The sequence below is a fragment of the Hydra vulgaris genome, chromosome 03 (genome assembly GCF_038396675.1).
Source record: "Hydra vulgaris chromosome 03, alternate assembly HydraT2T_AEP".
NCBI lineage: Eukaryota > Metazoa > Cnidaria > Hydrozoa > Anthoathecata > Hydridae > Hydra > Hydra vulgaris.
Genome location: NC_088922.1, coordinates 11,815,727 through 11,826,068, shown reverse-complemented (window position 1 = coordinate 11,826,068; position 10,342 = coordinate 11,815,727). Strand labels below are relative to the sequence as shown.

Here is a 10,342-nt window from a genome sequence, read left to right as displayed (position 1 = left end):
GCCTAAAAGTTACGTCACATTGCAAAACATTATGGTTACAATATTAAGTTAATGTAAACTACAAAAAAGGTCAGTTTCAAATCATCCCTTTTTTCACGGGAACAGAAAAGTGACGGAAAAAATAATCACCTGAACATGCGTAGTATTTATTTTAATTTGTCCAAAGCAAAACTTCGCAAACTCACTTGGATATTTTTTCCTTCTCTTATATGATCTTATGAAAAAACGGATGAGTGGAAACTGACCTTAAAACATTTGTATTAATTGATATGATCCAAAGTTATAATAGTGATTATTTACTACTCGACGTACAAAGATTATAAACACGGTACGGTAGTAATAAACACAGTACGGGGTAATGCGAACCAAAGTTATAAGGTAACTTTTTATTTCCAAAAGAAATTTAAAATTGCTAAAATACAAAATGTAAAAAACGAAGTTAAATAAAATACCTTTTATAAATGTCAAAAAATGGTTTCGCTAAAAAAATCTAAACAAACGGTTTCAAAGCAACAAATACAACACCTTCAGAAGTGTGTTTAACAGATCCGTTTTTATATACTTCAAACTTCACTTTTGTACATGATTCGCGATAGATAACTTCGAAATCATATTTTCCACCATAAAGTGCAGTGACCCAACGAAGAAAGTTGTTCACCGATCCCATCTCAACTTCTTTATAGCGTTTATCGTACTTTAGAAGGAGAAATCCTGCCTCTATCAACATTGCATGCAACTTAAAAGGATCTTCTCTATAGTAACTGTCTAATACTTTTTCTTGGTTTTCTTTTGTTAAAAGCGATATAGCTAAATCAAGGTTTTTCGAGGTTTTAAATGATATGTTCCCTATAAATAACCCACCCGGCTTTAAAGAACTGTAAATTCGTTTAAAAGTAGCTATTTTTTCGTTTGTGGGAATCCAGTGCAAGACAGCATTGGATAACGCATAATCAAATAAGTTGTTTTCATCGATAGGAAAATTAATACTTTTTGCAGAAATAAATATTAAATTATCATAGTTTATAAATTCCTTTTTGGCCACTTTAATTCTGTCTATATCAGGGTCTACTCCAACAACTTTACCTGTCGGACCAACCTAAATTAAAGATTTTAGAATAGCTTAAAAGTGAAAAGAAAAAAAAAAATTTATAGAACATAATAGAGGCAGCTAACTATATCGGCAATTATTGCAGTCAAATTTCCACAACCGCATCCAATGTCTAAAACATGATCGCCGTATTTAATATTGACTAATCTTAAAAGATCTTCGCCATACGATTGCTGCACGCGTAAAGACTTTTGTAAGTAAAGTTTCGCAGATGTTCCTCCGTCCATCCTACAACTCATAAATAAGAAACATTTTTGATTATTAATTCCATTATATTTAAATAATTGAATTAAATTAAATATTGAATTATTTACAAAAATAATTTAAAAACCTACAATCAATATTTATGAAATAATTCTTTTATAACAATCTTCATTCTTATAACGTGTGTATTTATTTGTAACTATCGTAACAATCAAGTTTTCTTGCGCAACATCTAATATCCTTGCCAAATATCCAAATTGCAATTTAGTTTAAATGAATGCAAGAAATACATTTGCGGAAAGATTAAAGACAATTATGTAAAATGCTTTTTAATTTTTAATGATTTATAAAATGTTTGCATGATGCCATCGTGAATTGTACATCACCAATTACTGTTTATGACAAGATGCACAATTATGCAATATGAGTCATGTTTTTGTGATTAATCTATTTAAACAATCAGAAAAAAGTTCTATAAACTATATTATATAGGCAGTAAAGTAAATAATTATTTATATTTAAATAAAAATTAAAATAAACAATAGGCCGGGTGAATAAAAAAAAGCAATTGCTTTTACTCAGTAATTGGTCAGTTTTAAGTGAATTTTTCAAAAACTTCAGCAGTTTTGCACAAATTTTTATTCACGTAAAGTTAAGCAATTTACTTAATTTATTTATTTAATTTTAATTGCTTAACTTGACGTGAATAAAAATTTGTGCAAAACTGCTGAAGTTTTTGAAAAATTCACGTAAAACTGACCAATTACTGAGTAATTACTTTTTTTTATTCATCCGGTCTAATAGGTAATGAGAACTTACTCAATTTATTTATTTATTTTTTAATTTTTTATTATTAAGGTTAAAAATTAGATAGAAACAAAGTTAAAACTGGATTTAAAAACTTATTTAAGGTAAGACAACTAGGAAAATGTTTTAGAAAGTATTTTTATTCCAGTTTTTAAATATTTAATGTGCTTTCATTTTTTTGTTTATGCGACACAATGGTCGCAAAAAATGACAAACGGAGCCGTCCAGTCACGTAGACCTGGGAGATGTGAAAATAGAAGTAGATTGTAGATAACGTCATTGGGTGAGAACCATAAATGAATGTAAAGACTATTTTGTAGGAGGATGAAAATTTTAGGACTCAGGGATTAGGTGAACAATAACTCACGCTCTAGTCATACTAAACAAATGATAAAACAATGATCTATGAGTAAACAAGTCAATATCGATCCGCTGGTTCATTAAAGGCAACCATGGCTAAAATTATCGAACCATACAAAAACAATAAAATAAGTAGATAACAAAATATAAAGTAAAATGATAAAAAATATAAGTACGAGCAATATAAAAAGAAAAAATAGGCTAGTAAATGTACTACTATATATGGTCTAAACTCTAGATAACAAACTGAAAACTGATAATCACCTGTGTGAGATAAAAGTATATAAATGTCGTTAATGTAACAAATTCATAATATAAAGCTCACAAAGCGCTATAATACGTGGGTGTAAGAGGTAAAAAAATGTTGGTGCCATGGTAACCAATCAGAATTAAGTAGTGGATAATGGTGATCCCCCTCCTCAGGAATGCACTGCGATCACCAATGACGTTTCGGAGAGCCCGAGACCTGCACTAACGCCACTCGTCAGGGGCGTGTCCTTGCAACAGATCTCACCGCCTGCACTCTACGTCATGCTAGTCAATATTGCAATATAACAGGACTACACTACAAAAGCCAAAAATCCCAATCCCTATCCCAGTTTTAAATACAGCTCCAACATTCTTAGAGATCTCATGAGGGTGGTAAGGGATGCGCGTGGTGTGAATATACGCAAATATGTTAATACGTATAAATATCATGTACACTTACATTAGAATAGACGAACGTGTACACATGCATGTATGCGTATGTATAAAAATAAACAATACAATGTATAGAAATAAACTAAGGCAAATAGAAAATAGTAATTAATAATTATGAGTAACTTACCTTTTCTTTTATGGCTGAAATGTGTCTTATAAATATAATAAGTAAATACCACTCATAATCCTGTTAACTAAGAATGTTTGTCGTTAGTATAAAGTAGTTAGTAGAAAATACGGTAGAAAATGTGGTGACTCCAATAGTATGAGAAATATAAATCTCGCCTGATAAGTAGAGACAAAAGCTTTCACACAAAACAGACTCAGATAAATTAAAAAATGATTAGCCAGAGATAAAAAAATATCGACATATAATCAGTAGGCAGAGAATAGTGAAAAAATAAACAGATGAGACAATAAATGCGATTTTTTACTATTAGCTTATAACCACTGAAAAACGTAACGTTTAAAAATAATATTGTTGACAAAACAACCTAACGAACGTTAGTGAACACTGTATAGTGCAAACCACAACAAACTAACTTAGCGACGTCAGATCAAGAAAACTAGATAGAAACAAAAGAGAAACAAAAAACCTCATGAGATTGTGATATGTCTAAACTTATCTAGTGGTATAGTTCAGTACATACAAACCAAGATTACATTTGTTATAAAAATACGCTAATACGTAATTTTCCGAAAAATTTTCGCGCTGTTATGCTTCTCACAAATATGCGGTCTCATTCACACGTAATAACACAAATCTGAAAAAATATACAAGGATAAGGTCAAAAAAAGAATATGAACAAAAGTATATAACAAAGAACAAATACTTGATAAAGTGATTTTTGAGACTGTTGATGTCTACAGGTGTGATGGTGTAGTGCATTAGTATGTACCGTTTGGTCGTCTCGTATGGTCTCGTTATGTTTTCGTTCACTTTTAAATCGGGTGAATAGAAAGCTAAACACACTCACTCCTTGCGCTTATGGGCTAGCACATCAGAGCCAGACGTAAGACCTACAGAATGGATTTCAATTGATCGAATGCACACACTAGTCACCGTAGGCCACAAGTCATCGCTCTTAGTCAAAAGAGCTACTGCCCTGTGCTGGTGTGGAATGTGGTGGTGTCTAATAGGTAATGAGAACTTACTCAATTTATTTATTTATTTTTTTATTATTAAGGTTAAAAATTAGTTAGAAACAAAGTTAAAACTGGATTTAAAAACTTATTTAAGGTAAAACAACTAGGAAAATGTTTTAAAAAGTATTTTTATTCCAGTTTTTAAATATTTAATGTGCTTTCATTTTTTCATAGACAAATGAAAGAAAAAATATATTCAAAACAAGAAGAAATTAGAAAATGTATTTATAGATTGTAGAAAATTGTAAAAAGTTCACTTATGACTTTTAAAACTGAGAATACTAAAAGCACTACAAAATAACAAAACGAATCTGGGTGACAAAGAGTTCAAAGAAATATAGGAAAGGCTAAAAAAAATTAGACAAATATTAAAAAGATCATACTCATGTTTGACTATAAAGACGGAGTTCCTCAACGACAGTCAGCTAAAAAGTTTAACTGTACTCAACAGCACATTAGCATAAGATTAAAAAACAAATACAAAAATTAAACCAAGAAAAAAAATGACGATTACGAAAGTTCAGACCAACAAAAAGCAGTTGCTGGAACTAAGTGAAGTCGATTGCGTCAGAAATTCAAAAATCGCAAACCGACGATGAGTCTTATTTCACGTTAAATCATTCCAGCATCAATGGAAAGGATATATTTTATACTAACGGTGTAAAATCTACTCCGCCGACAGTTAAATACCAAACAAAATTATAGTTTTTTAAAAAATGCTTATATGTATTGCTTTTTCTGAAAATCACATTTCTCAGCCCTATTTTTTGCCTAGTGGACTGGCCATAAATCAAGAAATCTATTTAAACAATCACATTAAGAAGAGACTTATTTCATTTATTGATAAGTATTATTTAGATGCTGCATATGTATTCTGACCAAATTTGGCATCATGTCACTATGCAAAAAATGTAATCACGTGCCTAAACAAGAAAAAAAAAGCATTATGTTAAGAAAGCGGATAACCCTGCAAACCTGTCAGAATGTTGTTCCGTCAAAAATGTTTAGAGGATTTTGAAGGACCTTATATACAAGAATAGTAGCATAAGCAAGCATAAAATCTTTAAAAATAGGATCGGTTATTGTCTTAATAAAGTTGATATTGAGCTTTTACAGAATTTAGCACAGTCTATACCAAGGCTAGTTGATAAAGTCGGTAGGTTTAATTGAAAATAACTGACTATATAGATGAAAACTAAAATAAAATTACTTTCTAAAACATATTTTCTTTTCGTTATACCTTTACCTTAAAACGAGTTATTTTACTTTAAATCCAGGCTAGTTTTTCAATTGTCACCCGCAAGAAGCATGTTCCTAAAAAAAATAAATAATATTTATAATTTTTTTATAATCTTAAAAACTTAGTTGTTTATTCTTCATACAACTAAAGAAAATCAAAATAAATGAATGTTTTTATAATTTTGCAGAGTTTGCAAAACTTTAATTGGAAAATTAAAGTTGACCAGAAGTTAGCGAAAGATGACCAACATCTCTTCTCCAATATGCTAAAAAAGATAACGGGTGATAACTAAAAATCCGGACAAAGTTAAAGTTAATTTTGCTTCGTGTTAATAATTAAAATATATTTATTTAGCTCGCATATTCTTTTTTTAGAAAAACATAAAAAGTATTTAAATCAATCATTTAAAAATGAAGGTGAACTAAAAAAACGAAAATGAGCAGCGGAAACGTGTGCATAAGTTTTATTTGGAAAATAAAAATCTCGGCAAAACATACACAGTAAAGCATATTCTTGCTGAACATATTCCAAGAACTACCATTTATTTTATGACATAATAAAACGCGCTGAAAACAAATTTGGACATGAAAGAAAGCCTGGAAGTGGTCGTATAGCCAAAAAAATGCCAAAAAGTAAGGTTTCTAAGCTTAAAACCATGTTTAACCATCAAGATGGTATTTCACAGAAGCAAATAGCTCGTAAATTCAGTATTTCGAAACCGTATGTGAATAAAATACTCGGAAATCAGTCTGCTATCAAATGTTATAAAAAGCAAAAGATTCCGAAGCGAGATTAACAAATGATGAATTCGAACATGCTGCATTCGGCTTTACCAAAATTACCGAGACTTTTAATGGATCATTGACAATGAATCGTATTTTACTTTAAATCAAAGTTCGATAAATGGAAATGCTAGTTACTACTCCAGTGATACTTTATTGACTCCACCGAATGTAAAATACAGCCAAAAAGAGAAGTTTCCAGGAAAAAAAATGGTCTGGATCGCTATTTCAGCTAAAGGTGCCTCAAAACCATATTTTTGAGAATCTAGCAACGCTATCAACCAGTTTATTTACTTAGAGCATTGTGTTCAAAAGAGATTTATCCCGTTTATAGAAGAGAATTATTTAAATGATAATTTTATGTTCTGGCCAGATCTTGCATCTGCTTATTATGCTAAAAGCGTATTGGAATATTTAAAGGCTGAAAATATTGATAATGTACCAAAAAAAGATAATCCGCCAAATTTACCCGAAGGCCCATTGAAAATTTTTGGTCAATATTGAAAGGTCTTATGTATAAGAATAATTGACAAGCAAGAAAACTTTCACAACTTAAAGAAAGAATTAAGTATTTTTTGACCAAAGTTGTTCCTAATGTTATCCAAGAAACAGTTAGTCGCACCAAGAATTTAATTAAAAAGTGTTAGACGAAATGGAGTGATTGAATCAAATTGAATATTACATTGAATAAATTAAATAATTCTCTATAAAATACTTTTTTTACTTTTATAAAACATTAAGAAACGGGGAAGTTATGATCCTTTAAACTTTATCCGGATGTTTAGTTATCCCCCGTTAAACTAAGAGAAAATGAAGATGTTAAATGAAGTTATTCAATAACGTGTAATTTTTGAGTATGAAAACACCGTGGTTTTATATCGAGGTATTAGTATTATGAAATTTTATTACTACAGTTTGATCATCACTTTTCTAAATAGTAAAATATTTTCTATTTGGTAGAAACTTTAATTTTTTCATTAAAAATTTATAAAAGTTACCGTAACGGCCACTTATACACTCTATTCCAAATACCAATCGATATTTGAGCCACTGACTACTTTAATAAAACTGTGTCCGCTAACGGTTAATTTTCATTGAATTATAGCAAGTTATGTCAAGTTGCTCCAAACAATTTATCAAAATTAGATTAATCTAAAAATAATCCAAAGAGACATTTTTAATTTTTTTTTTTAATATGAAGTACGTAAGTATGAAACATTATAAAGTTTATTTTATAAGTTAATTAAAGTAAAATGAAAATCAAAATTTCCATTGTAACATTTTGACAAACGCATTTTTAGATACCTCTCTAAAAACAGGTATAGTTAAAAACGATTTTTTGAATCATTTCCCAACTTACTTTTCAAAAAACAAAAAAAAAATTGGGGAAAAAAAACAAAAACAAATAGCTTTCCTGATATAAATATTTCCAAATTTACTTTCCATATTTTGACAGTTTTAAGTAACAGTTAGATTCATTTTTAACTTTTTTTTAATAGTTTCGCTATTTTTGATTGATTTTTTACCTCAAAATACCCCTGATTAGACACCTTCTGAAGCAAAATCGGTTATAAAATGCCCAAGTTATACCAATATTGCCATTTTTGACAAAATGTTGACAAATTCCTCATAAAAAACACTTTATCAGTTAGCAGTTGCTGAACTAAAAAGTTGATTTTTATTCTCAAAATATATATATATATATCTTAAATGTATTTGGCAAATCCATTTAACCAACAGGACATCTCTCCTCTCTTTCACAATTTTAATCAACACACCTTGAGTTATTAAAAACCATATTGTATAGGGTTTTTAATAATTTAAAAAGTTCGTAGAAATGCCGAACAGCCATAGAGCAGTGGTTAGCGTGGTCAGACGCTCGAGATCCTTGGATCAACGCCACGTACGTAATTCTGGTTACGTAAACTCTGGGCAAGTTTAACTACATTTGTAAGAAAGGAGGCGTGAACGGTCTTTTTCAGGTCTAAACTAACACACATTACGTATCATATTATCTATAAAGTGTTTTGTATAAGTAGTTTGTATAAATTTTGTCAAAATTCATTATTTATAACCAATTTTAGTTTTTTTTTTCAGCATGTGTCTCAATAGGGTTATTTGGGGATAAAAAATCAATTTAGACAATCAAAACTAGTTAAAAAAAAAAGTCTAACCGTTACTTAAAACGGTCAAAAATGATAATTGTTAACATCTCCATCTTCAGGTGCCTTGCTGCGAATTTAAAACATTCTCGTTCTATTAAAACATTCATTCATTCTAGAAACTTTTCCTTGCTGTTTTTTGTTTCACTAGTCTATGCCTAACCAGAAAATAATTTTCTATTTTTTGAATTTTGATTTAACAAACTGAAATTCAATGATAAACTCAAAGTTAATAAAAACTTTCTAAAAATTAACAAAGCACCAGGAATCGACGAGATTTGTAGTAATGTCGTAATAAATATCTTTTCAGTAATAAACAAACCCATATTTGAAGTTTTTAAATCTATAGTTATAACAGGAACAATCAATTTAAATAAATTGCAAAAGTTTTACTAATATTAACTATATTTATTCTCATTAATTAACTACCGACCCATTTCAATCTTAGCTGTCTTTTCTGAACTTTTTGAACAAACAGTAAAACAATAAATTATATAACTAGTAACAATTTTTTAAATGATAAACAATCTAGATTTCAAAAGCAATACTCAAACGAACATTAGGAAGTCTCAAAAAGCAATTTTCAAAATTTGCCTATAAAATGTATTCTATATAATAATTCTAAATGTATTCTATATAATAATTCTAAATATATTCTATATAATAAAATAACACTGAAAATACAAAAATTTTGAATAAAAAATATTTTTAGACTTGTCTTAAGGTGGTACTAAAGCTATTATTAAATTGTTAAATAATGTATTAAAAAATTGCAATTAGAAGTTTTATATATAAAAAACTAAAATATACAAATTTTGAAATAATTCGTAACAAAAAATTTTTTTGCCTCGCTTACCCAAATCTAAAAACACGTAACAAGAAAAACACGTAGAATGCAATATCTCAAGATAGGGTCATTTATTTGCTCCAAAACTTTACAATAATATTGGTCCCATATTGATGTAGGAGTTGTACTAGAATCATCTACTGCATGCATATGGTTTAGGAGTAAAGGCAATTTTAGTATATTGAACCAGCTGCGGGTGCCAGGTGGCGGACATATCAGGCATTATTTCATGAACTATTTTGTATTAGAACCTAATTGTAGTACAACTCCTGCATATGAATATAATTAATATATCCTGAAAATTTCATTGTAATTGCACCTTTAGATCTTGAGATATTTAATTCTGCGTAATCGTGTATATTGAAAGTTTTCAAATGGAAAGAAACACGTTTTAAAAACAATAGACTTTCCCAGTCAACTACCAACCACCAATAGAATAAGCTGGTTGTTTTTCTGATTCATTTTCAAAGTCTAAGTAACCTTTTCTTATATTTTTAAGGATTTTTCTTTGTTGTATTCCTTTTTTTAATAAATCTTTTATTCATAAATTGTCCAACAGGAATTTTTAAACGTTCAAAAACTTTGCAAATACCCGTAGCACCTTCATTAAACTGTAGTATTGCAGATAAAACTCCAATCTCCAAAACCTTTTTTCCAACAAAAATATTTTTGGGGCATTTTTTCCATATTATAGAATTTAAAGCTTCATTATTGTTTTGGGTTTGTCCGTCTAAACATTTGGAAAGTAACTTATCGCTTGAAAGATCATAAAAAATTGGGAGAAGAATAGCTTTGATTGAAAATTGTATATTCAATGTGGGTTTGTATTTGTTTTATATATTAAACCTATATGTTTGCCACAAGCACCAACTGTTTTTGGATTGAGGGCAGAATTGATGGCGTTCGATGGGATTACTTATATTACTATTATGAAATAACGCAGCCCAAACAGATTTCTTCATTGGGTATAATAGTTTATTCTGC

The 10,342-nt window shown here is 29.3% G+C and overlaps 1 protein-coding gene across 2 annotated transcripts; it reads right to left on the bottom strand.

Moving 5' to 3' along the window:
• Positions 1-371: 371 nt before the first annotated feature.
• Positions 372-1,767, bottom strand: LOC101240403 (uncharacterized 37.1 kDa protein in transposon TN4556). 2 transcript variants are annotated; one of them, XM_065792347.1, is made up of 3 exons: positions 1,444-1,767; positions 1,174-1,342; positions 372-1,096 (listed from the first exon to the last, which is right to left on the bottom strand). In XM_065792347.1, the coding sequence occupies exons 2-3, from the start codon at positions 1,333-1,335 to the stop codon at positions 491-493; spliced, it is 768 nt and encodes a 255-aa protein (XP_065648419.1). In that variant the 5' UTR covers positions 1,336-1,342; positions 1,444-1,767; the 3' UTR covers positions 372-490. The 2 variants fall into 2 exon arrangements, with proteins under 2 accessions (XP_065648419.1, XP_065648420.1); XM_065792348.1 differs by having other exon boundaries at positions 1,174-1,336; positions 1,444-1,759.
• Between the last annotated feature and the right edge of the window lie 8,575 nt (positions 1,768-10,342).

What these genes read in the sequence shown, in the direction of transcription:
- LOC101240403 (XM_065792347.1), bottom strand. Translation starts at nt 1,335, where the DNA reads ATGGACGGAGGAACATCTGCGAAACTTTACTTACAAAAGTCTTTACGC. An exon ending in CTGCAATAATTGCCGATATA is followed by an intron (nt 1,097 to 1,173) that starts GTTAGCTGCCTC and finishes TCTTTAATTTAG; the next exon opens with GTTGGTCCGACAGGTAAAGT.